This window comes from Heterodontus francisci, chromosome 1, assembly GCF_036365525.1.
Source record: "Heterodontus francisci isolate sHetFra1 chromosome 1, sHetFra1.hap1, whole genome shotgun sequence".
In the NCBI taxonomy this organism is placed as follows: Eukaryota; Metazoa; Chordata; class Chondrichthyes; order Heterodontiformes; family Heterodontidae; genus Heterodontus; species Heterodontus francisci.
The window spans coordinates 81,577,529-81,604,899 of NC_090371.1; the positions used below are offsets into that span (position 1 = coordinate 81,577,529).

General features: G+C 44.3%; 1 protein-coding gene across 1 annotated transcript in view; it reads right to left on the bottom strand.

The window, feature by feature from the left end:
• Positions 1-2,749: 2,749 nt before the first annotated feature.
• LOC137380882 (GTP-binding protein Rit2-like) overlaps positions 2,750-27,371 on the bottom strand; it is a 392,887-nt gene continuing 368,265 nt past the window's right edge. The window contains exon 5 of the mRNA XM_068053319.1: positions 2,750-3,219. Coding sequence (XP_067909420.1) covers positions 2,995-3,219 — 225 coding nt within the window. The 3' untranslated portion in view covers positions 2,750-2,994. The remainder of the gene's footprint in view (positions 3,220-27,371) is intronic.

Below are 27,371 nucleotides of genomic sequence, written 5' to 3' on the forward strand. Positions count from 1 at the left end.
CCAAGTCCCTCAGCCTTTCCTCGTAAGACCTTCCTTCCATACCAGGCAACATCCTAGTAAATCTCCTCTGCACCCTTTCCAAAGCTTCGACATCCTTCCTATAATGCGGTGACCAGAACTGCACGCAATACTCCAGGTGCGGCCTCACCAGAGTTTTGTACAGCTGCATCATGACCCCGTGGCTCTGAAACTCGATCCCCCTACTAATAAAGGCTAACACACCATATGCCTTCTTAACAGCCCTATTAACCTGGGTAGCAACTTTCAGGGATTTATGTACCTGGATACCAAGATCTCTCTGCTCATCTACACTACCAAGAATCTTCCCATTAGCCCAGTACTCTGCATTGCTGTTACTCCTTCCAAAGTGAATCACCTCACACTTCTCCGCATTAAACTCCATTTGCCATCTCTCAGCCCAGCTCTGCAGCCTATCTATGTCCCTCTGTACCCTACAACACCCTTCGACACTATCCACAACTCCACCGACCTTCGTGTCATCCGCAAATTTACTAACCCACCCTTCTACACCCTCATCCAGGTCGTTTATAAAAATGACAAACAGCAGTGGCCCCAAAACAGAACCTTGCGGTACACCACTAGTAACTAAACTCCAGGATGAACATTTGCCATCAACCACCACCCTCTGTCTTCTTTCAGCTAGCCAATTTCTGATCCAAAGCTCTAAATCACCTTCAACCCCATACTTCCGTATTTTCTGCAATAGCCTACCGTGGGGAACCTTATCAAACGCCTTACTGAAATCCATATACACCACATCCACGGCTTTACCCTCATCCACCTGTTTGGTCACCTTCTCGAAAAACTCAATAAGGTTTGTGAGGCACGACCTACCTTTCACAAAACCGTGCTGACTATCGCAAATGAACTTATTCTTTTCAAGATGATTATAAATCCTGTCTCTTATAACCTTTTCCAACATTTTACCCACAACCGAAGTAAGGCTCACAGGTCTATAATTACCAGGGCTGTCTCTACTCCCCTTCTTGAACAAGGGGACAACATTTGCTATCCTCCAGTCCTCCGGCACTACTCCTGTCGACAATGACGACTTGAAGATCAACAACAACGGCTCTGCAATCTCCTCCCTGGCTTCCCAGAGAATCCTAGGATAAATCCCATCTGGCCCAGGGGACTTATCTATTTTCACTCTTTCCAAAATTGCTAACACCTCCTCCTTGTGAATCTCAATCCCATCTAGCCTAGTAGGCTGTATCTCAGTAATCTCCTCGGCAACATTTTCTTTCTCTACTGTAAATACTGACGAAAAATATTCATTTAACGCTTCCCCTATCTCCTCTGATTCCGCACACAACTTCCCACTACTATCCTTGATTGGCCCTGTTCTAACTCTTATCATTCGTTTATTCCTGATATACCTATAGAAAGCCTTAGGGTTTTCTTTGATCCTATCCGCCAATGACTTCTCGTGTCCTCTCCTTGCTCTTCTTAGCCCTCCCTTTAGATCCTTCCTGGCTAGCTTGTAACTCTCAAGCGCCCTAACTGAGCCTTCACGTCTCATCCTAACATAAGCCGCCCTCTTCCTCTTGACAAGCGCTTCAACTTCTTGAGTAAACCACGGCTCCCTTGCTCGACAACTTCCTCCCTGCCTGACAGGTACATACTTATCAAGGACACGCATTAGCTGCTCCTTGAATAAGCTCCACATTTCGTTTGTGCCCATCCCCTGCAGTTTCCTTCCCCATCCTACACATCCTAAATCTTGCCTAATCGCGTCATAATTTCCTTTCCCCCAGCTATAATTCTTGCCCTGCGGTATATACCTGTCCCTGCCCATCGCTAAGGTAAACCTAACCGAATTGTGATCACTATCGCCAAAGTGCTCACCTACATCTAAATCGAACACCTGGCCGGGTTCATTACCCAGTACCAAATCCAATGTGGCATCGCCCCTGGTTGGCCTGTCCACATACTGTGTCAGAAAACCCTCCTGCACACACTGGACAAAAACAGACCCATCTAAAGTACTCGAACTATAGTATTTCCAGTCAATATTTGGAAAGTTAAAGTCCCCCATAACCACTACCCTGTTACTCTCGCTCCTGTCGAGAATCATCTTCGCTATCCTTTCCTCTACATCTCTGGAACTATTCGGAGGTCTATAGAAAACTCCCAACAGGGTGACCTCTCCTCTCCTGTTTCTAACCTCGGCCCATACTACCTCAGTAGACGAGTCCTCAAACGTCCTTTCTGCCGCTGTAATACTTTCCTTGATTAACAATGCCACACCCCCCCCTCTTTTACCCTCTTCTCTGTTCTTTCTGAAACATCTAAATCCCGGAACCTGCAACATCCATTCCTGCCCCTGCTCTACCCATGTCTCCGAAATGGCCACAACATCAGGATCCCAGGTACCAACCCATGCTGCAAGCTCATAATTAGTTAATAAATGATAATGATAAATTGGTTCATTTAAACCCATCACCAGATTTGTAAGTCTCCTGTTTGAAGACTGTGCCCCAACCACATGTTCATGGCAATATAAGTAAGAGAGAAAGGATAAGACAGAGACTTCAAAGGACACAAACATTTATAAAATTATGTTTTAGATTCCAAACTTACATTGGACCAATGATTACAGATATTTTGAAAAAATATCCTTGATAGGAAATAGAACTAGATCAACTTTTAGATGTTTACATGTATGACATCAGAAAGAGCCCATTTGATTGTCTAAATCCACAGCCCTCTTCACACATTAACCACTCTATGCAGTAAACATCAGTTCTAAATAGTTGAAATCAAGTCAACATAATACTCAGTAATGACATTCTACAGGTGTGTAAAAGTGTTATTATTTTAGTAAGTGGGCAGGATACAAAGGTGAAGACTCCCCTGTCTTCTAAAAGTAGCTAAATATATCAACAGTCAGAATTTTCTTTGATATTCCAAATGCACAGAATTAGGATTACAACAGACATGTCTACTTAATCCAAGAAAGAGTGGTATCTTTCATGTTATGTTTTCCTTTTTCTTTTTGAACGAGCCTTTTAGTTTCCTCCAGATACTCCCCTTCCTCTTCATCTTCTTCTCAGTGGATGGCAAAGCTTCTTTCCTTCGGATTTCTCGTACCATGCCATAAAAGACATCATCTATGTAGAGACGCAAAGCAGCTGAAGTCTCGAAAAATGGGCAATTGTATTCTCTTGCCAAGGCCATACCCTCTTCATGTGAAACCTTGAAAAAAAAAATCCATGAGCAAATAAAATGCATTCATAATTAATGAAGTACTAATGTTCTACTATATTTCAACTTTACCGAATGTCCACTATTTGCATGTTCACTGTCCCAACAGCAAATGCTGCAGATGCTGTCACTGTGTCACATTCTCTCTATTGAAGCAGCAAAGTGTCATGAAAAGGGATCTCTTCACACAGGTATTGAGAAGACTTCAGGAAAGTCTTGGATGCAAAAATGGCACAAGTAAGAAATGCTGCTAATTACAAGACACACCCACACAGAAAAGCTAATTCATAAAAGTCAAGCATAATTATGCAAGTAATAGCCTAGAAATAAGAAGACAGCTAAATATTAAAGCCTGCAGATTAGTAATGCATCACGTTATATCAGCAAGTTGTATCCTGAGGTTGAAGACTGGCCGAAGGTCAAGAAATTTGATATGGTACATAATTTAAACTGCACTTTATGTGAATAAGGTGACCTGTGTTTGCCAATAGTGCAGCATCCTGTTACCTACAAAAAGTGCTGGTATCAGAATCCCTCCTGAAGGGAGATGGACTCATGGTCACATGGCCTAATATCACACGTTTTGCACAAGTACAGTGGGCTTCACTGGGGCTTTGATGTAAAGACTAATAATCTGTTGTGAGAGGTGCAAAGTAACTATTAATTATAGACACAGGTAAGATGGATCAAAGCAGAGAATCATGCAGGCTTCTATTTTGAGATCAAATGCAAGTTGATCGTTTTTATTGAACTGACAGCTATTTCTTGCAACTTGCTTTTGAAAATAGCTGGATTTGTTCAGTGTTTCTGTTCACGAAACAATATTCACTGTAAAATGAGACTTATTCAGGGGATGGCTGCAGGCTGCAGCTTGCAGTGAAATGGAGTGTGTACCATTTGCATAGTATTGAAGGGCAAAGAAAGAGAAACTTGCATTTAAACAGCACTTTTCACAACATTCCAAAGCACTTTACAGCCAAATAAGTAATTTTGAAGTGTAGTCAATGTTGTCATGTAGGAAACACAACAACCAATTTTGTGCACAGCAAGCTCCCACAAATAACAATATGATAATAATCAGATAATCGTTTTTTGTGATGTTGATGGAGGGATAAATATTGGCTAGGACACTGGGGATAACTCCCACTGCTCTTCTTTGAAATAATGCCATGGGACCTTTTATATTCTCCTGAGAGCAGACAGGGCCTCAGTGCTGTACTAGATTGTCAGCCTAGCTTTTTATGGGGCTTGATACCATTGACTTTCTAGTTTAGAACTAAGCAGGCTACCAACTGAGCTAAAGCTGACACTTCTAAAGTGAAGCTGGAGTAGTTACAATACATTTGCTTTATGCATCAGGCTAAGAAGATGGTTTCAGAGGCAATGCTACCTGGCTCTGCAATAAATTTCAGATCACAGCAGGCTGTGGTAAGATTTATATAGTTCACTGTCAGCATCTGCATACGTATTGTCGAGACTGAGTTGTCGAAATATCATTAAATATGGCTGGCGAAACTATTTTTTATTAATAAACTCAATACAGACACTGTAGCTAATCTGTGTGTAAAAAGGGGTCTATGAGATGATAAAGGTGGTCATTTTATGTTAGGCAGTGTGACAGGCATCCTTTCTATTTAGTTCCCAGTGCAGTACTTTACATATTATAATGATTCTCATCATATAGATAGGAAAATAAATTATGATGGCAAATTTATGGTTTGTTAAGTAAGATTTAATTGATCATATTTTACTGCCAAGTTACAGTAAGAGTGGCACAGCTGAGTGAGCAGCAGTGTAATTTGCCAGTTTCATTTTAATGAGGGTCTGCAGTATTTTTCTTGCTGGCAATGACAAGGCGATTTACAAAAAATAAAAGAGAGAAATGGAAGGGAGTCTTCTAAGGTTCTGAGTTATGCATTTATGAGTGAAAACCTCCACGTTATTCAGTGAGCAAATTAATATGTGTATCACAGTTCTCATCCGCTAAGTCTAGGGCTTACTCAGTGTAAAGCATTATACTGGCTGCAATTGTAGGATGCTGACCAACAATTTTGAAGGGTTTCTGTGCTCCTCTGACTTTTGCAACTGAATACCTGTCATGACTTTGCTGTGGAGAATTTGAGCTGCAGCAAAGAGCTCCAGCACACCAAGTGAGCGTTAGGCTTGTTCATCATGCAAATTACTCCTTGCTAAGAAGATAACCTAAAAATTGCTGCCTTCACCCTTTACAACTCAAGTAGATATATCACTTGTTGAAGATCAACACAACTATTACAATTTAAGTTGTTGAATGTACGTGTATGAGGTACTGGCTCATACAAGATGTTACTGATATAAACACAAAAAAGATTTTCAGCATCTGCAGTTTTTTTTTATTTTAGAGATACAGCACTGAAACAAGCCCTTCAGCCCCCCGGGTATGTGCCGACCAACAACCACCCATTTATACTAACCCTACAGTAATCCCATATTCCCTATCACCTCCCTACACTAAGGGCAATTTACAACGGCCAATTTACCTATCACCTGCAAGTCTTTGGATGTGGGAGGAAACCGGAGCACCCGGCGAAAACCCACGCGGTCACAGGGAGAACTTGCAAACTCCACACAGGCAGTACCCAGAATTGAACCCAGGTCCCTGGAGCTGTGAGGCTGTGGTGCTAACCACTGCGCCACTGTGCCACCCATTAGTTAGCAGCATATTGCTTTTTTTTTAGATGTTACTGAATCTGTTCAGAACAATTTCTCCTTTAGAAATAATAGCCCTTACTTTGCTGTGGCAGGGCATCTAACAGTGACTGCTGTTATTTAGACTTGCCTTTGCATGTTTAGATTTCAAAATTTTTGCATGGCAGGTTGCTGAAAGTACGAGCGAATAACGGCGCAGTGAGGGAAACCTGAGTGAACAGGTCTTAACCAATCATATTGAAGGACTGAGAGATTAACAACACAAGGACTGAGAAGGAAATCTGAATTGGAGTGATTGAACCCAATGCTAAATCAGGTACAGAAAAAAATATAAAGTGCAAAATAAAGATTGGATTAAGAGAGGGAGAAGGAAAGGGACAAAAAAGTAAAACAAAAATTGCATTTAAAATTTTACCTTTATAAAATCTCCAACAATAATTAAAACCTGAAAGAATGAGACTCCACACTGCAAATAGTTAATTTTCAATGACACAAAGATACATTTGCACTAATTAGCACTTAGCATGTTATTAAACAAATCTCTGACACCTAAACCCAGTTTAATTAAATATGCACAGACCTTAAGTGTCTCCAAAACAGGTTTCTTGTGTCACTTAATACTTGCTTTAACCTTCTGTGGTGAACTTAGTTCACATCTACTGTGCAAGTACATCAACTTCATGCTCTTCAATGCATTTCAGTGGGAAACCAGACATGAAATGCCATTTTCTTAAGCTAACACATCTCAGACAACAACATTTGGATTTCTGCGCTTAACCTTTATCTGCCCTCATTTGAAGTTGCTGTATAATTACGATGAGTGCCATTAGCCTCACCATATTTTGACAGAAGATTATGGGCCATGATTGCTATCTTCAATGCAATCTATTCACTAAAATACTGAAAATTCAATGAACAATGGTTGCAGATATTTATAATTACACTCAGAGGATTTCTTAGCCCAGATTTTGCTCTGTGGTAGGGTTCTCGTCATAAGTACATCAGCGTGGAACTTCCACTCATCTCCTGGGATCAGGCTTTTTAGCATGTCGGCGGTAGGCTCCATCGATATTTCTACAGCTGCATCATCATTCACCTCAGGTTGGCAGAGAGCTGGAGTAGCTTGTAATTTCTGCTGCAATCTAGAGTGGCAGATCGTGCTGGCTACAGGGTGTTTTTTAATGTAAGCTTTAAATTAAAAACTCCAACTCTGCAATCAATTGCGCTCGGTAAGGCGGTCCTTTAATTTTGAAGTCAATGGACTGGAAAAGCTGCTGATCAATATTGTCTGGTTTACACTCTCGGCAAAAGTAAAAGTTACCCCACCAGTCTGGAACTGCAAAAAGGTGACTTCAGCACAAGATGGAACCTGAGCACAATTTCACTTAGCATAGCTTCTCTAACAGTAGCAATATTCGTCACTGTGAATACACTACTTCAAGTTTCAATATCTCAAAACTAGTTTTCTGATGGCATGCCGAAAAGAATGGCCTTTGTGGTGAAGATTTTTTTTTTATTCATTCATTCATGGGATGTGGGCATCACTGGCTTTGCTAGCATTTATTGCCCATCCCTAATTGCCCTTGGGAAGGTGGTGGTGAGTTACCTTCTTGAACCGCTGCAGTCCATGTGAGGTAGGTACACCCACAGTGCTGTTAGGAAGGGAGTTCCAGGATTTTGACCCAGCGACAGTGAAGGAACAGCGATATAGTTCCAAGTCAGGATGGCGTGTGACTTGGACGGGAACTTGCAGGTGGTGATGTTCCCATGCATCTGTTGCTCTTGTCCTTTGAGGTGGTAGAAGTCGTGGGTTTGGAAGGTGCTGTCTAAGGAGCCTTGGAGCGTTAGAGGTGGTCTTACTCAGGTAGCTCCAAATCTAAGTATCTGCATACTAGGTTAATGGCAAGTCTACACAGACTTCAGGTCTAGGCAGAGCCCTCACTGACCATTCCTTTGAACATATGAAAAGAGGGGGTGAGCAAAATCCATTAATTCCATTAAGCTCATCCTATCCAGACATAGAGTCATCATACCATAGAGTCATAAATACCATTGACCGTGTAATCGCTTACAGAGAGACAAAAGAAAACATGAAAAAAATACCAGTTAGGAAATTCGGGACAATCTTTGGGAAAATCATTCCAATTTTCTGAGGCAATTGAGCAGGTCTCAAGGCGACTTGCAACAGCCCACAACTCCTCATGATCTAACCGGACTAACAACCTATCCTCTATCATTTGAAATATTGCCTTCACTCAGAATCCTCTCCAGCTCCTTTTAAATCCATACTGACTGTATGGGGGGAATTTTAACATTGGCATTTAGGTCTGGTTTAGTTGGAGGTAGGTGATTTGAGTTGACACAAACGTCAGAAAATCTAGACAGTGCATTCATCTGCAAGTGTGTAATCCCCCAGGAAGAAGTGGGTTAGCAATCCAAATGTTTAAATGATTCAGTTGGAGTGATATTCCAACACACTTTTAACTTTAATGGCACATGTGCAGATTTTCCAGGATTCCTGAAACTCACCATCAAAATCAAAGAGAAAAAGAAAACAGCAATGCATAGGGCTCATTAAAAGTCAGGCAAATACATTAATAAGTACTCCATGCTCACAGCTGCTTTCTTATCTACCATCGGGAAAGAAAAGATTTGTTGACAGTACTTGTGGTGAGAAGCCAGTTCATGAATTTTGGAGGTGTTGAGACTCAAGATGAGGATGGTGGCACCACAGCTGCCTTAGATATAATCTCTGGCAAAGAGCAAGGTGACCATCAGCAGCAACAACAGCCTGCCATGTACAGACTTGCAGGGTATCATCAGAGAGTGGAACAGTAGAGATGGGAGCAGCTTTAACAGGGTGTATAAGCAAAGGCTGAGCTTCTTTGCCCTCTTGGAACAGCAGTGCTTCCAAAGGCTGTTGTTGTTGCATCAGGTTGCAGCAGACATCTGCAGTGTCCTTGAAGAAGACCTGCTCCCTGCTGGACCTGGTGGCCACACGTTACCTGTGTCTGTGAAAGTCATGGCCACTGTCAATGATTTTTGCTTCCGGATCCTTCCAGTGCACTACTGGAGACATATCCAGCATCTCCCAGTCAACTGCACACAAATGTATAAGGTAGGTCACTGATGGATTGTTTGTCAGGGCCTGCAATCTTGAATCTGTTTAATTCAAACAAGTGGCATGGTCAAGATATGCTTCAGATGCCTAGACAGATCTGGAAGTGCCCTTCAGAATTCACCAGCTGGAGTCTTCAGAATGATCGTGGTGTGATTGCACAGCAGCGGGGATTGGAGCTGCAGGAGGAACAAGGTGCTGAGCACAGATTGTCTGTGGATAATTCTGAGGAGGAGGAGGAAGAGGAGGGGGAGGATGGTGCCCCCATCGCAGCACCAGCCACTCCCATTGCTGCCTGGGATGCCAGGGATTCCCGTATAGCTGCCAGGTTTGATTAGTCACTACCACTGGGCCAATGTAATAATCACATCCAACAGTCAATCTCCCCTGCCTCAATTCCACTGACACAAAGCAGTCCTATAACCAACCAGTCTCCCCATTCCACATCCTCCCATTGGTCCCCATCAATTCCTGTCTTCACATTCATTAACAAGCAACTGAAATGGCGAGTTACGACTTGGCAACCAGGAATGGGCAACACAGGAAAGTGGAGCAAAGTAAGATATTTTATGTGATTGCAATAAACAACAGAAACCTAACAACATCAATTTTCATAAACACCCATGTGCATACCTTTGTGCAACTAAAGCTTTACTTTTCCTTTTCCTACCACTCCTGAGGGGGGACATGTTTGAGGTATACAAAATTATGAGGGGCATTGATAGGTTAGATAGGAAGAAACATTTTCCCTTAGTGGAGGGGTTAATAACCAGGGGGCATGAATTTACCTGTCAAGGTAAGAATATTGCAACTTAGCATTATGAAGATGATCATATTCTACTCATTGATGAAATCAGGTCATTGTAACTTTACTGTTGTATGACATGATGTTTAATTCTGTCACCAGGTCGCTGGGTGGTCCCAATCTCTGCATAGCCTATAGTCAGGGATGCTGAAACACCACCAAACTCCAGCACTTCCTATTCTGCAGCTGTCAACTTCAAAATCTGTGTAGTTCCACTTTAGTTTCACTTCCTCTCCCTGGGGTTCTGTGCTCACTTCTGCAAGGGGGAAAATAACAGGCTAATAAGTGAGAGGCGTAATGGCATGTATTCTCCCAATGGATGCAGTGCATTTGTTGAGCATGACTATCAGGGAGGAACATGAACTTGCTTAAGGGTCAGGGTGAATGGCAGTGCTGGATGGATAGATGTGGATGTGAGGAAGAAAGAGAATGATTGGTGTGCTTGCAAGGTAAGTGGGTGCAAGGAATGATGTGATTTTTTAAAAATTCATTTCATGGGATGTGGGCATCACTGGCAAGGCCAGCATTTGTTGCCCATCCCTAATTGCCTTTGAGATGGTGGTGGTGTGCTCCCTTCTTCAACCCCTGCATGTCATGTGTGATAGGTACACCCACAGTGCTGTTAGGGAGGCCGTTCCAGGATTTTGACCGAGTAACAGTGAAGGAATGGCAATATATATCCAAGTCAGGATGGAGTGTGGCTTGGAGGGGAACTTGCAGGTGGTGGTGTTCCCACATGTCTGCTGTCCTTGTCCTTCTACGTGGTTGAGGTTGTGGGCTTGGAAGGTGCCTTCGAAGGAGGCATGGTGAGATGCTGCAGTGTATCTTGTAGATGATACACATTGCTGCCACCATGCATCGGTGGTGGAGGGAGTGAATATTTAAGGTAGTGGATGGGGTGCTGATCAAGCGGGCTGCTTTGTCTTGGATGGTGTGGATCTTACTGAGTGTTGTTGGAGCCACACTCATCCAGGCAAGTGGAGAGTATTCCACCACACTCCTGACTTGTGCCTTGTAGATGACGGACAAGATTTGGGGAGTCAGGAGGTGGGTTACCCGCAACAGAATTCCCAGCCTCTGACCTGCTCTAGTAGTCTCAACTGGCTGCTCCAGTTCAGCTTCTGGTCAATGGTAACATTTAGGATGTTGATAGTAGGGGATTCAGTGGTGGTAATGCCATTGAATGTCATGGGGAGATAGTCAGATTCTCTCTTGTTGGAGATCGTCATTGCCTGGCACTTGTGTGGTGCGAATATTACTTGCCACATTTCAACCCAAGCCTGAATATTGCCCCAGACTTGCTTATGGACACTGACTGCTTCAGTATCTGAGGATTTACGAATGGTACTGAACATCATACAATCATCAGCGAACATCCCCACTTCTGATGGAGGATAGGTCATTGATGAAGCAGCTGAAGATAGTTTGGGCTTGGACACTACCCTGAGAAGCTCCTGCAGAAATGTCCTGGGGCTGAGATGACTTTTGGAGCCTCCTCCTCCAGTTATTTGTTTAATTGTCTACCACCATCCACGACTTGATGTGGCAAGGTTGCAGAGTTTTGATCTGATCCGTTGGTTGTGGGATCACCTAGCTCTGTCTATTGCATGCTGTTTCTGCTGTTTGGCATGCAAGTAGTCCTGTGTTGTAGCTTCATCAGGCTGACAACTCATTTTGAGGTATGCCTGGTGCTGCTCCTGGCATGCTCTCCTGTGCTTTTTATTGAACCACGGTTAATCCCTTGGCTTGATGGCAATGGCAGATTGAGGGATCTTCTGGGTCATGAGATTACCGATTGTGTTTGAAAACAATTTTGCTGCTGCTGCACAGCACCTCATGGATGCTCAGTTTTGAGCTGTCAGATCTGTTCTGAATCTATCCCATTTAGCACGATGTTAATGCCACACAGCATGATGGAAGGTACCCTCAGTATTAAATCGGAACTTCATTTTCCCAAGGATTGTGTGGTGGTCACTCCTACCAATACTGTCATGGACAGATGCATCTGCAACAGGTAGATTGGTGAAGACAAGGTCTAGTAGTTTTTTCTCTCATCACCTGCCGCAGACCCAGTTTGGCAGATATGTCCTTCAGGACTAGGTCAGTTTTGGCACTACCGAGCCACTCTCGGTGACAGATATTGAAGTCCCCCAGCCAGAGTGCATTCTGTGCCTGTGCCATCCTCAGTGCTTCTTCTAAGTGGTGTTCAACATGGAGGAGTACTGTTTCATCAGCTGAAGGGGGGCAGTAGGTTGTAATCAGCAGGAGGTTTCCTTGCTCATGTTTGCCCTGATGCCATGACACCCAGAGTCAATTTTGAGGACTCCCAGGGCAACTCCTCCTGCCTGTATGCCACTGTGCCACCAACTCTGGTGGACCTGTCCTGCTGCTGGAACAGGACCTATCCAAGACTGGGACATTGGGTGTAAGGTAGGTTTCTGTGAGTATGACCATATCAGGCTGTTGCTTGACTAGTCTGTGGCACAGCTCACAATTTTGTCGCAAGTGCCTTGATTTTAGTAAGAAGGACTTTGCAGGGTCGACAGGACTGACTTTGCCATTGTTTTTTCCCATGCTGATGTCGATGCCAGTTATATCCCTTTTCAAATTTTGTGCAGCAGATTTGTGCAACTGAGTGGCTTGCTAGACCATTTCAGAGGGCAATTAAGAGTCAACCACATTGCTGTGGGTCTGGAGTCACACGTAGACCAGACCATGTAAGGACAGCAGATTTGCTTCCCGAAAGGATATTAGTGAACCAAAGGAGTTTTTACGACAATGATAGTTTCATGGCACCATTACTGAGACTACCTTTCAATTCCAGATTTTTTAATTAATTAAATTTATTAGTTAATTGAATTTAAGTTCCACGAGCTGTCAGTGAGATTTGAACCCCAGTCCCCAGGACATTAACCTGGGCCTCCATATTACTAGTTTAGTGACATTACCACTACGCTACCGTCTCCCACTCTGCTACTGTACCCCTCTTACAGACCTATGGTGGAACGATGGAAAAGGGGCCAGAAGCTCGGCTTTTTGGGACCCAGATTCTCTTGGTGGTGCTCAATTTTATTGGTAATCATCGCTTTCCTCTTGCTGGAAGTGACATGTGGAAAGATTTCTGCTGTTCGTTCTCACTACTGATACTGTAAGCATGTGTATAAAGAATTGGCCTCTGATTCTTCTAACAAAGCTAACAGTTAAAATCTTTCAGAATGGTTAGGAAGGGACTGGTAGCTCTATCGTGGTATTTTCCTGCCATATTTACTATCATTGCAGCATAAATATGGCCTATTTGTGAACAAGATGAGTTTTTGGTTTCATGGTCACCAATATTGAGATTAGCTTTCAATTCCAGATTTGACATTACCTGTACAGCACCGTCTCCCCTATAGACAAGATTGAACAGAGTAAGTGGGTAGGATAATGAACACAACATGGTGTAGGTAAATGTGCAACTTACTCACCTTTCCTGACCTGGTTAGCTCTTTAAAGTTCTTCCTGAACTGAATCCAGGAGAACGGCACAATGGCCTTGCTGTTGACCTCCTTGGCCACCTCCAGCCATGCTGTCATTGTGGCAGCAGCAGTTTTCTTCCTCCAAATGCTGGGGAAGAGCATATCCCTCCGGCTCCTCACTCTCCCCAGCATACATCAAATGATGCATTGTTAAATCAAGGTGCAGACCTTGGACAGCTTGAATCCATGCTGAGAGTTTACTCTTTCTTGGTTCTAACTCCTCACTCCCACAAATTCCATCTTTGGATCAACCCCTTAAATGTTTCAGTTGATATTGCATCATGCTGATCCGCTCCATGCCTGCTGTCACACATTCAATGCCAAACTTGGAAGTGATATTTATAACTACTGTCCTAGGGCCAACCATCTTGTGCTGCTTCATCAATGACTTGACTACCTTCATATGGTCAGAAGCGGGGATGTTCGCTGATGATTGCAGTGTTCAATTCTATTTGCAACTCCTCCGTGTCCACATGCAGCAAGATCTGGAAAACATTCAAGCTTGGGCTACTAAGTGGCAAATAACATCTGTGCCAGACAGGAGACAGGCAATGACCATCTCCAACAAGACAGAATGTAACCATTTCCCCTTGACATTCAATGGCATTACCATCGCTGAATCCTGGGGGTTACCCTTGACCAGAAACTGAACTGGACCAACCACATTAATACAATGGCTACGCGAGCAGTTTAAAGACTGGGAATTTTGCGGTAAGTAACTCACCTCCTGGCTCCCCAAAGCCTGTCCACCATCTTCAAGGCACAAGTCAGGAGTGTGATGGAATACTCTCCACTTGCCCAGATGAGTGCAGCTCCAACAACACTCAAGAAGCTCAACATCATCCAGGACAAAGCAGCCCGCTTGATTGGCACCTCATCCACCACCTTAAACATTCACTTCCTCCACTACAGGCACACTGTGGCTGCAGTGTGTACCATCTATAAGATGCACTGTAGCAACTTGCCAAGGGTCCTTCGACAGCACCTTCCAAACCCACAACCTCTACCACCTAGAAGGACAAAGGCAGCAGGTGCATGGGAATACCACCACCTGTAAGTTCCACTCCAAGCCACACAACATCTTGACTTGGAACTATATCGCCGTTCCTTCACTGTCACTGGGTCAAAATTCTGGAACTCCCTCCCTAACAGCACTTTGGGTGTACCTACACCAAATGTACTGCAGAAGTACAAGAAGGCAGCTCACCACCACCTTCTCAAGAGCAAGTAGGGATAGGCAATAAATACTGGCCTAGCCAATGATGCCCACATCCCAATAATGAATCATAAAAAAAAGTGACTGTATTAAAATACCACAGACAGACTCAATGAAAGTTTTTCTGGGTTTCCCATCTCCGTTCCAAACATGACTTCCAATTATTATCAGGACCTATGTTTCAGCACTCTGCTCCAGATAACAATAACTCTCCAAGCAGAAATACACCCTGACAACTAACCTACTTTTGCCTTCAGTTCTTATACGCATGCCCTTTGGTCATGCTATCGAACTTCAGAATTTTAAAAGCACAAATGTTTGCATTTTCCTGTATTAAATAACCCTAACTCCTTTTTTTTTCTCATAACTAACAGCCTTTAGGCCAGGTATTATTCTTTTGACCCTTTCTGTACTATTCCCGGAGCCTTGACTTTATTGGAATGGGACCAAAACTGGACATAATATTCCAAGTGTGGAGGTACCAAGGCTTTACATAACTAAAACATAGTGCTCTTCATTGTATACTTGATGGTTTGAGCGATACAATTAAAATCCAACATACCATCCATCTAGATATCTCATACTGTTATGAATTCCATTTGGCAATGCGATCAAGCTGCTTCTCACTGTGAATAATGCAATGAAAGCTAACACCCATTTTCTGTTACGGCTGAGGTTATTGTTTTAAGCTCATGCCAGAAGTCACCATTAGTTAAGCGCCCGATAATATTCATTGAATTTAAACCCCAGTGTCTTCCTCAAGCATTTCTGACTTTCTGAGGCTGTCGTCAGCTTTAGCAGCTCTCTGTGTAAAAGCCTTGCAACCTTTTTATTTCAAATAACCTTCTAGCAGCCAATCTCTTTCTTTTTAACACTCTGTTGACAAATGGTGTAAAGGACCTTTCAACAAAATGGGTGTGATGTATTTTTGATTAGCTAGGCAAGGAACAAGTTGCTTATTATTTAAGTACATATTTTAACAAAACCCTCCTAGCAACACCAGTTGGGTAGTTAAAATGGCTGGGGGTTCACGTTACATTCCTGACATTTTTCTACCCTATGTCATTGTAACTGAGCAGAAACCTCAATCGGGACAGTAGTCAGTAATCGGGAGCCTACTTGTCATGCAAAAGTCACTGCTGGTGATGTCACCGGCATTTCAATGCAATTTTAACTTGCTCAAATGTGAGGCCCACTTACCTTAAATCCACCAGCAATAGCTGCCACGGGAGTCCGGCCCACCTGACTTGCTGGCACTATTAAGGATATTGGTTGAATGGGTAAGGAATGAGCAGACATGCTGACATCCTGAGAGATGGCAACATGTATCGCTCACATCAAGTCAATGGAAAAGAATAACGGGCAGAATGTAAAATAGCATGTCAATCTCCCATGCCCGTTTTGCACTTCCAACCAAGAGGAATTTGGTAGCTGATGCACCACACCTTTTCAGGGGCAGTTTTGGGGACGTTTTGTAAGAATCCCATTTCAGACGTGCACAGACTGATAATCAGAATGGGAGCTTAAATGACTCTGTTGAATTTTGCAAGATCAAGTGAGGTTCCACATGCTGTATAAACCTTGTCCAAAAAAAGTGGCTGTCATGAACAAAAATGGTTTGCATGTAATTACTGTTCGAGTGATAGCTGAGCACAGAAACATCATGATGTGCATCACTATCCATTATCCTGGAAGCAGCCATGAGGCCATCATTGTGCAGCAGTTTGCAATGCCCATGTTCTGCAAAGGAGAAATATTGGATGGACGTATGCTGGGAGTACCAGACAATCTTCTGTATCTGTGGTTGTTGACAAGACCTCGAAAAGCAATGAGGTCCATAGACTGGAAGTCTGAGCATCCATTTACAGATCCATATCTACCACCTCCAAATGCAGGCAGGCCACCCACATTGTACACAATGAAAGAATGCATTAAAATGGCCAATCTTACACACTATGCTTGAAATGATACTTCACAGTGTTGCGACTGGGTGAGGGAGGGGTCTCAGGCTCCCCTCTTGTCCCTTTCCTGGTTTGGCCGTAACAGGGTTTAACTTTTAAAGCACAGTGTTTTTAGTTTCACCTCAGTGAGTCCTTGCTCACTGCTCTTTAATTGTAATTGTAAATGACAGGCTTTCTTAGGTTTAAACAAGAAAGATGTAAGTTTATTCACCTTACCCTCTAACTCAGTTAAAATTACTAAAATATGTGATGCAACCACACTCGTATGCATACACAATAAAAACACACACAACTAGATACAGAGGGGAAGAAAGAATTTGGGGGGTGGGGGGTGCGGGTTGGAGTAGGATAGGCAAAAAATTCAGCCCATTGTGTCACTGCCTGAACCATTCACTATGGCAAAGTACTTTATGCTTTAACAAACTGCTGCATACAGAAATTCATCTGACCTCTCTCCTCATTTCTTTGGTGACAATTTGAAACTGATGACTCTTCCTCATTCGCTCCCCAACCAAAGGAAGTAGTCTTGTCTTATTCACTCTTTGAAGACACTTCTTATTTTTAACCATGTCTATTAGATCTCTTATCCTTCTCGACTCTGATAGAAATAATCCCAATGTATTAAATCTCTCATCATAACTATTTCTGGAACCATTCTGATGAATTTAGATTGTGCGCAATAGACTTAAAATCATTTTTATAATGGGTGTTCAAAACTGAACACAGTATTCAACATGCTTCATAAAAGTGTAATTTCTAATTTATGTTCGTATTTGATTCCCTTTAATAAAAGTCAAAATGGAATTAGCCTTTTATGATGGCTTTAACGACCTGGACTTGCACTTTCAAGGAATTATGCATTTGAATCAAGCTTGTTCTGTTTCTTTACACGTCTTTTCATTGAGTGTCTGTTCTCATTCCTCCTTTTCCCTCCACAATGAATTACCTCCTACATGTCCATATTAAATTGCATCTGCCACATATTTGCCCATTCTATCACCATATGTCTTCCTGAAATCTTTTATACCTTTCTTTCTTGTTTGTCAAATGCCCTATTTTTCTGTTGTCAGTAAATTTCAAAATTGTGACGCAATACCCAAGTCCATATCAAGAACAATAGCGGACTCAGCATGAATCTGTTACCCATGTTACGGAATTGTTTTTTCCCCCCTTTGTTTAAAACAGTATGCTTTTAAGATTCTGTTTAAAACAAAGAACAAAGAACAAAGAAAATTACAGCACAGGAACAGGCCCTTCGGCCCTCCAAGCCTACGCCGATCCAAATCCTCTATCTAAACCTGTCGCCTATTTTCTAAGGGTCTGTATCTCTTTACTTCCTGCCCATTCATGTATCTGTCTAGATACATCTTAAAAGATGCTATCGTGCCCGCGTCTACCACCTCCGCTGGTAATGCGTTCCATGCACCCACCACCCTCTGCGTAAAGAACTTTCCACGCATATCCCCACTAAACTTTTCCCCTTTCACTTTGAACTCGTGTCCCCTTGTAATTGAATCCCCCACTCTGGGAAAAAACAGTGTGCCTTTAAGACTGAGCACAGTGTTCTAGCAGCTGCACCTGTTCCCTAGGCAACAGCAAGAGATGTACTGTGATGTAACTTTTGACTGTATGTAAAAAACAATTTCAACTGGTTTCAACTAGAGAGAGAGACCAACGAAGCGTGCTTGCCTTAAAGGAAGAGAATTCTCTCAGTAGAAACTCTACAATGACCCACAGGCTGTGTTAATTACCTAAGAAGAAAAGACCTTTTGAAGAGAACATTTGTATTGCTTGAGGTAGCAAAAATTCCTTTTCTTTACTGCCAATCTAAGAGTCTTTGCTTCAAGGTTGACTCTCTCTTGACTGAGTGTGTTTTCTGGAATTCGCAGTAAAGTTTCGACTGAAATCTATCAATTTTAAAATCCAAATAATAGACCTGCTGTTATACTCCGTGTTGAAGGAACCGTGTGGTGCCTGCTGCAGCCGAAGTGCTTTCAATGTGTATCAAGTAAAGACTGTTCATCAAATCCATGTAGAGACTTTGAGTGGCATCTGATTGTTCTAATCTGGACACCTCATCAATTAGGAATGTAACTCACAAAGGCTTACCACCCCGTTATTTATTTATTCTTAAGAAACAGCTAATTTTTAAAACACCATTGTTAAAATCAGTTAACCATTAGTTTATTAATAAATAGTTAATTTGTTGTCTAAAGGTACCTGGTTTGGTCTATTTTTATTCTGGGGGGTACTAAAGTGATTAATTTGTCTGTTTTCTGCTTAAGTGGGAAAACATTAACAATATGCTGTGACCTGTGGAGTAACGGGACTGAATTGACAGTGCATTGCTCCCGCCTCGGTCGTAACAGCCCTCACATATCTCATAATAAACGATTCAGTCTTTAGTGACGCTATTGCCTCAATAATGTGATTCTCTACGATTGGCTCCCGCATGGTAGAGCTTTCTTTGAAACTGGAAAGTCTGCTAATGGTACAGCTGTGGAGAACTATAACAGTGAACACAATCACTGACTTTATTACCAACCTGCACTTTCCCCCCCCAACCTCTTTACATTTGCCCTTCAATCCCTTTCCACCATCCACACATCCAATCAAAATTGTTTTCCCTGCTCTTCCACCTCTCCCTCCCTGAAAATGTTATTCCTTCCCCTCTCCCCACCAGGTTCTTGCCTCGGAACTCCATATAGAACGGAGGCAATAAAATCGATGCGGGCTGGCCACCGCCTGCAGGTAAGTTAATTTGAATATCATTACTGTTAATCCATATATGGAGATGAAGGCCCTGCCGCCAGCAGGCAGGGTGGGGGTGGGGGGGAGTGGGGGAACCGCACCGAGGTACCCCCGCTGCCGGTAATATGCGGCGGGCCATTCTTAACATCGCGGGTCGAGGTGGGCCTCTACCCGCAACATTTTACCAGCCCCTGCACCACGACCCATGGTGTCGGGGAGCCAGTAAAATTTAGCCCAATGTTTATAAGGATTGGTTGATGTAAACTGCAGCTGAATCAGTGTAAGTACTCACTTTGTTGATTGCCTAGCCTTTAGTTCTGGCACAAAACAAAGGTTTGTCACGCTCTAAAGAGACAGCCTGGGAAGCCTTCCAGTCTGATTTAGTCTTCCTTGTTAGCAATGTCTTTCCAAAAATATACTTTAAGACAGGACAAATGAGTTTCAGAAAGTTGGGTTGCTTAAGTAGGGCATAATTTTCTTGTAATAACATTACAAGGACACAGCAGAATTTGATTCTAAGGTGAAGCTCATTGTGTTTCCCATCAACTCGTGTCTCACCAGATTTTTATAAGCAACAGTACTCCAAGATTTCACTGATGTTTCTTTTAACCTTTTAATAAAAAAGCACATCTGCCATCTCCCGATATGTGCTCAAAGCACCAGCAGCACACATTAATAAACAACACAGTGTGAGGTCAATACTGCATTTTGACCTCAATATAAAAGAACATATTTAAACAGACAATTCATACTACTCAGAAAGTAGAGACTATGGGCTGGATTTTAAGGAGCCCGTGATGTCGGGATCCGTGGCGGGGGGAGGCCTGAAGATGGCTCCTGATGAGGCCTGCCATGGACCTGGACGCCAGCAGGGCCCGGCCCAATCCTCCCGCTGGCGGCGAAGCTCTGTGGTGGCCGCTGGACAACGGGACCACAATTTGATTATTTAAATCAATTAAATTAATTAATTTAAATATACTTATGCCTCCTCTTGATGGCCCGCTGCGATCTTCAGGCCGGCAGCAGGCACTCCTGCACCTTTGGATCCCCATCCGGGGAAATGAGGCAGAACACTGGTGGGTGTGGGGGAGGAGGTAAGTTTATCAGTGTGGGTGGTGGGGGAATGGGGTCAAATTAACATCACGGGTGTAGGGGATGGTGGGAAGGGTTGTAGTTTAAAGTTTGTGCAGTTTGTGGAGAAAGATGGTAATGATAAGTGTTTTGTAGGGAGGAAGGGCAAATAATTAATTGTATTGTTATGGGGGACGGGGGACGGGAGAGGAGCAAAAGAAATGTGTCTATTTAATGTAATTCCATATATCTTTAAATATTTAAATAAGCCAGTAGGGCTGATAGCCCTTTGAAAATGGCATCAGCGTCTCCGCACAGGCAGCTGACACCATTGCCAGGGATGGACAGCCCGCCCCATCCATATGATCGGGGGGCGGACCGCTTATATATTGGCAGCGAGTGTAGAAAATCCAGCACTACATTTTTGTTATTACAGAATTGGGGTTCATTTCAGCATGGCTGGACTACCACAAAGATACATCCATGATGCCAGTTGGTGTTCCAGATTTGGGGCATGCAAATAATTTTAGTGGACTCTAAAGGGGAAATTTTAACTTCCTCCACCAAGTGGAAATGAGACAGTAGCAGAGTTAAAATTGAGTTAAAATGTTCAACTTACTGGTATTTTTCCCACATCGCCACACTTTATTTTGGGTCTACAGGCACTTGCCTGAACCGGACAGAAGCCTCATTAATCTAGGAAAATCATATACGAACATACGAATTAGGAGCAGGAGTAGGCCATTCGGCCCCTCAAGCCAGCTCCGCCATTTGATAAGATCATGGCTGATCTGATTGTGGCTTCAACTCTATTTTCCTGTCTACCCCTATAGTCTTTAACTCCCTTTCAATCAAGAATCTATCTAACTCAGCCTAAAAAAAATTCAATGACCCTGCCTCCACTGTTCTCTGGGGAAGAGCATAACGACCCTCTGAGAGAAAAAAATTCTCCTCATCTCCATCTAAAAGGGAGACCCCTTATTTTTAAACTGTGTTCCTGGTTCTACTCTCTCTCACAAAGGAAACATCCTCTCAGCATCCACCCTGTCAAGTCCCCTCAAGATCTTATATGTTTCAATAAGATCACATCTCATTCTTCTAAACTGCAATGGATACAGGCCCAACCTGTCCAACCTTTCCTCATAAGATAACCCCTTCATCCCAGGAATCAGTCAAGTGAACCTTCTCTGAATTGCTTCTAATGCAATTATATCCTTTCTTAAGTAAGGAGGCCAAAACTGTACACAGTACTCCAGATATAGGCCAGAATTTTACCGTTGAAAAAGAAGTCGAGGGGCGTCTCAGGGGCCCGGCAGGTTTAAAAGAATGGCAGGCAGTGAATTGGTGAGGGAGTTGGAGGTACTGTTATGTTGGCTGGTTGCTCAATGTTATTTCTTTGTGTGATTTTAAAGTTTGTGTGACTTTACAGTTTGTGGTACTTTCAGATTGTTCATCAGGGTTCATCTGAGTGTTACTCACTCCTGATGGGGCCCCAGCAGTATTGACTTCTTGGTTGGGAGGGAGGGGGTTGTGTGTGCCTTTCCTCACAGCAGGCTGATAAGACCTGAAGCAATAGCATCTGTGGAACACAGCAGCAATGGGAATTGTGCACTCTGGAGGCGGCTCATCTAATGAGGAAGGCTATCCCCAGGAGGGAGAGGAAGACAACTGGCCAGGTGAACACGCAACCTGCTGGCCCAGTGCAGCCTTGTAATGGGGGAGGGGGAAAAAGATGGCAGAGTGGCCCGGGTGCAGCCACCTGTCAGGAGACGAGCCTAGCCAACAGGCAGGGTCTACCGCCTGCGTTTGAGCTTCCTGCAACTGTCAGAATACCAGTGCCAAAGAAGACTGCTCTGTAACAGGAGACTGTCAAATCTCTGTGTGAGCTGCTGGCAGCGGAGATTGCTTCATACTACGTGGGTGGCCATCCAATGCCGGTCGCAGCGAAGGTAACAGTAGTGCTGAATTTCTATGCATTGTTCCAGGCTTCATCAGCAGACGTGCGGAGTCTCCCAAGCATCAGTGCAACACTGCATAAAGGTTGTTACTGAAGCCATTTTCAGGCATGCCAACCATTTTATCAACTTCAAGATGAACCCTCCCAGTCAGGCCAAGAGAGCCAGAGGCTTCAACACCATTGCTGTGTTCCCAATGGTCCAGGGTGTAATAGACTGTATACATAGAAACATAGAAAATAGGAGCAGGAGTAGGCTATTCGGCCCTTTGAGCCTGCTCCGCCATTCATTATGATCATGGCTGATCATCCAATTCAGTAACCTGTGCCCGCTTTCTCCCCATACCCTTTGATCCCTTTAGACTCAAGAGCTATATCTAACTCCTTCTTGAAAACATACAATATTTTGGCCTCAACTGCTTTCTGTGGTAGCGAATTCCACAGGCTCACCACTCTCTGGGTGAAGCTATTTCTCCTCATCTCAATCCTGAAAGGTTTACCCCGTATCCTATTAATATGACCCCTGGTTCTGGACTCCCCTACCATTGGGAACATCCTTCCTGCATCTACCCTGTCAAGTCCTGTTAGAATTTTATAGGTTTCTATGAGATCCCCCCTCACTCTTCTGAACTCCAGTGAATATAATCCTAAACGACTCAATCTCCCCTCATACTTCAGTCCCGCCAACCCAGGAATCAGTCTGGTAAACCTTCGCTGCACTCCCTCTATAGCAAGAACATCCTTCCTCAGATAGGAGACCAGATAGGAGAGGGGAGATTCCCTGGATGATGATCAAGGTCAGCGCGAGGCTTCCTCAGACGAGAATGGTGATACAGATGAGGAAGAATGGCTGCAGCCACGCGACCAGCGGGGAGATGGAGCTGAAGATCAGGTGGAGTTGAGTGCAAGGGAGACCCGGGAGGCTGTAATACTCAGGCGTTTCTCCTGCACAGAGCCCCATCAACCATAAACGGACATGGCAGTCTGAGAGGAGTCAATAACAGGAGCTGGAAGGGCAGAAGTACTCACCTTCAGGGGGAAATCTGATATAAACCAAGACACCGTTCAATCAAACACCACCCAGTCCAAATGTGTCACATCTCAAATAACCCTTCTCATACAGTGAAACCACATCGCTGACAACAGCAGCAATGACGTTTGACATGTAAAAATGTCAAGTTCAATTACTTTTAGTGCGTTGATACATGAAATAAAAATGTACATATTGCACCACTGACCCGGAGTGCTGTTACTGTGATTTTTTGAAATGTTTGTGAGTGCTCACACGTGCGGATGACCCCTTGCCCCCCAGCTACACCAGAGGCAGGTGGCTGATCAGGCTGCCGTGTTGCTCTGGATGACATCGGCGGGCGTCCTCTGCCTGCTCGAGGCCGTGTGGGCTTTGGCATCTCAAAGTGACCATGAGAAGTCTCAGGAACACCCTCTGACACCCTGGGAGTATGCGGTGCTGATGTCATTGGCAGAGGGGACAAGGAACTGAAGCATGTATCAGGAGTGCCGTGAAAGGAACCCCCATCTGAAATCTGCTGCTGCCCCTGTGCCCTCCTGAGGCTCGATTGGTCCTCAGTGCTAACCTCAGAGGGATGAACAGCCTGAAACTGTCGCCTGCGCATCAGATTCCGTTCTCTAATGCTCTGATCCAAGGAGGCCACTCTCCGGGATCGGCTCCTCCACTGCAGCCACGAATCTGTCAGGTGACAGGCATTGTGCGGTACTCAAACCCTGGACGGACAACTCCAGTGTCTGAGTCATAGGATGCAAAGTCTTTGGTAACTCCGCCAGATCTCCACGCACTGCACGCTGCACTTGTAGCATCTCCTGCCGAATGAATGTCATCAGAGGCTCGTCATCAGCTTGTGGCTCTGCACTGGCCTGGCCTGCCACAGTACTCCCATTGTCAGAGACATCGGCTGGTACTGCCTCTGGCAACTGACCCAGCAATTGTTTGGTGCTGACACCAGGTTGTGACCATGAATCCAAGGAGGCACCCAACCGAGGTGAATGTCTCTGAGCTGGTGCTTGGTGCAGTGCGAGGATGTGACGCTGCACCCTCTGAGGTCCCCTCCTCCTCCTCAGAGGTGGACAGATGAGCCCCGGACAAGCTTCCTTGCTGCTGCTGTGTTTCACCTGCAGGGAAAATCAGAATGATCAGTTGTGATCAGAACTCCTGACTGGAGAACATTATAGACACTGTGGGCACATCTGTGTGATTTCGCTTCTGGGAGCACCCTTTAGCACCTGAGACAATCGCAGCGTCGCACGTCACCACCCACCACCCCACAACCATGTACTGAGGAACTCACTCTCCTGGCCAGGTGTGTCAGCCTCACCATCAACTATAGAACACCATCCTCCCCTGCCAGCATTAATGCAACCTTCTCCGGTCTGCTCAAGTATGCCAGGTTGGCCATGCCGCCACTGATCTGGCACCTCTCTCAGGCACCATGTGCCCTCTTCTTCTGTGTATACACAAAGGAATTAGTTAAGACATATCACATGGATGATCACGCACTCACACCTTTGGCTGAGTGCTGCATTGCAAACCAATGCCAGTGATGTGCACGGATGGAACACATCTGGACTACTGAGCAGCACAGATGTGCCATTATGCGGCCCAAGGCATGGCTGCAGGCAAGCACTAGACATGGATGGCTTCCACCTTGCCGCTTCAGCATTCATTGACCCTCCCGTTTCACATAAAAGATGAGATGAATGCGGAATGCCCCTTACCCAGGCAGAGCGCATAAGGTCATTGACCCGCTTGCGGCTGCAGCCATATCCTCCTAACAACGCCACGGCTGCTGATCTCCTCCGCTACCTCCAGCCACACCTTCTTTGTAACATGGGAAGGCCTCCTTCTTCCGTCGGATGGGAAGAGGAGTTCCCGCCTTGCCTCAGCCGCCTGGGGGAGGACCTGTAAGGATTCCTCTGAGAAGCAGAGGGCCATGCGACTACTTCTCCCTTCCATTCCTGCAATTTGTTTCTGGTGGGGTTCTGATTTTTCTAAAGTGTTGGCTTGGTGAGCACTTTTAGATCTCCGATGGTCCTTTCCGCCTCTGACCCTTGATTTTCCCTTGCGTATGTTCAGTGTCTCCTATCAACGTCTTCCTTCTTGCTTCAGGTAAGCCTTTATGAGCCACAGAGACTGATGAAAGCCTTTTTAAATGGCTTTCAGCAGACTCTTCCGGCTCTCGCCCCGTCCCTGCCGACGCTCAGCCTCCCGCCCACGCGCACCCTTTACAGTCGGAAGTACACCACGGGGCTGCTAATTGGCTGCCCCGTGCGTGATATCGGCTGCAACGAGTTGTGGAGTAGGAGTGAGTTCTTCACCCGCTTCCGTCTCATCGGACTTTGAGCCGCCGTCAACGGTAAAAATTTGGCCATAGTCTCACCAATGTCCTGTACAACTGTAGCAAAACGTCCTTATTTTTTTATTCCATTCCCCTTGCAATAGATGACAACATTCAATTTGCCTTCCAAATCACTTGCTGCACCTGCATATCAACTTGTTGGGATTCATGTACCAGGACACCCAGATCCCTTTGTACCACAGATTTCTGCAATCTCTCTCCATTTAAATAATATCCAGCTTTTTTTTAAGAACATTACAGCGCAGTACAGGCCCTTCGGCCCTCGATGTTGCGCCGACCTGTGAAACCATCTGACCTACACTATTCCATTTTCATCCATATGTCTATCCAATGACCACTTAAATGCCCTTAAAGTTGGCGAGTCTACTACTGCTGCAGGCAGGGCGTTCCACGCCCCTACTACTCTCTGAGTAAAGAAACTACCTCTAACATCTGTCCTATATCTATCACCCCTCAACTTAAAGCTATGTCCCCTCGTGTTTGCCATCACCATCCGAGGATTCTTCCTGTCAAAGTGGACAAGTTCACATTTTCCCACATTATACTCCATCTTCCAAATTTTTCCCACTCACTTAACCTACCTAAATCCCTTCGCGGACTCCCTACATCCTCCTCACAACTTACTTTCTTACCTATCTTTGTGTCATCAGCAAAGTTAGAAAGCATACATTCGGTCCCCTCATCCAAGTCACTGATATAGATTGTAAATCGTAGAGGCCCCATCACTGATCCCTGTGACACTCCACTAGTTACAGCTTGCCAACCTGAAAATGACCCATTTATGCCAACTCTGTGCTTCCAGTTAGCTAACTAATCCTCTATCCATGCTAATATGTTCCCCCCAAACTATGAGTTCATATGATGCACATTGGACTCTAATGCAAGATTGAGGACTTGCTGGGCAGAATACACACCACAGATGCCCTGCTCAGTGAAATCTGGTGGTTAAGAACAAGAGGCCACTAAAAGGCAAACCTAAAATTACTAATGTGGGGTCAGGAGGAGCAGGAGTGCTCCTCTTGGCTTCTCACGAATATTGTGGGCTGCTGTCATCCTGGGCTCTGCCACTTGCACTCCTGCACATCCCCTCGCCAGAGTTACCATTTTCCTGGCCACATCAGCCTCTGGGCCACCAAATATTCAGCTGGCCTAGACACGGCAAGCTGAAGTAAGGTGCTTAGTTGGGTCACATGGCTCAGTGGCAACATGACAATGAAACTGACTGGGCCTCCTGTCGAAGGATGCAGGTGGCTAGCCCTCCTGACCTTCACTGAAAAGTCTGCCTAGAGGGAGAGGATCGAGTTTGTTTACTACAGACTTTGGGCAAGTCATACTATAGTCATACTGGACACCAGGAACCAACGGCCAACCTTGATATCCAGTGGTGTAAATGAAGGCAACTATGTTGAATGATGTATATCTGTCATTTTGAATGCTATTACACTATGCCAATCAACGTATATTGTATTGTCACCCATCACTTCTGCTGGAAAATCAAAATAATTTACAAGCCATTTCCTGTTTCAGCAGAAGAAAAATGGAAAGTCCTGGGCTACATACTTTATTTTGCGTGACGAATTGTTTTCTATTTTCTTTATGTCTAAGATATGAATTAATAAAACTGCCAGTACTCCGGGGAATTACCTCCATCCGTCTGTATTAATGTAAC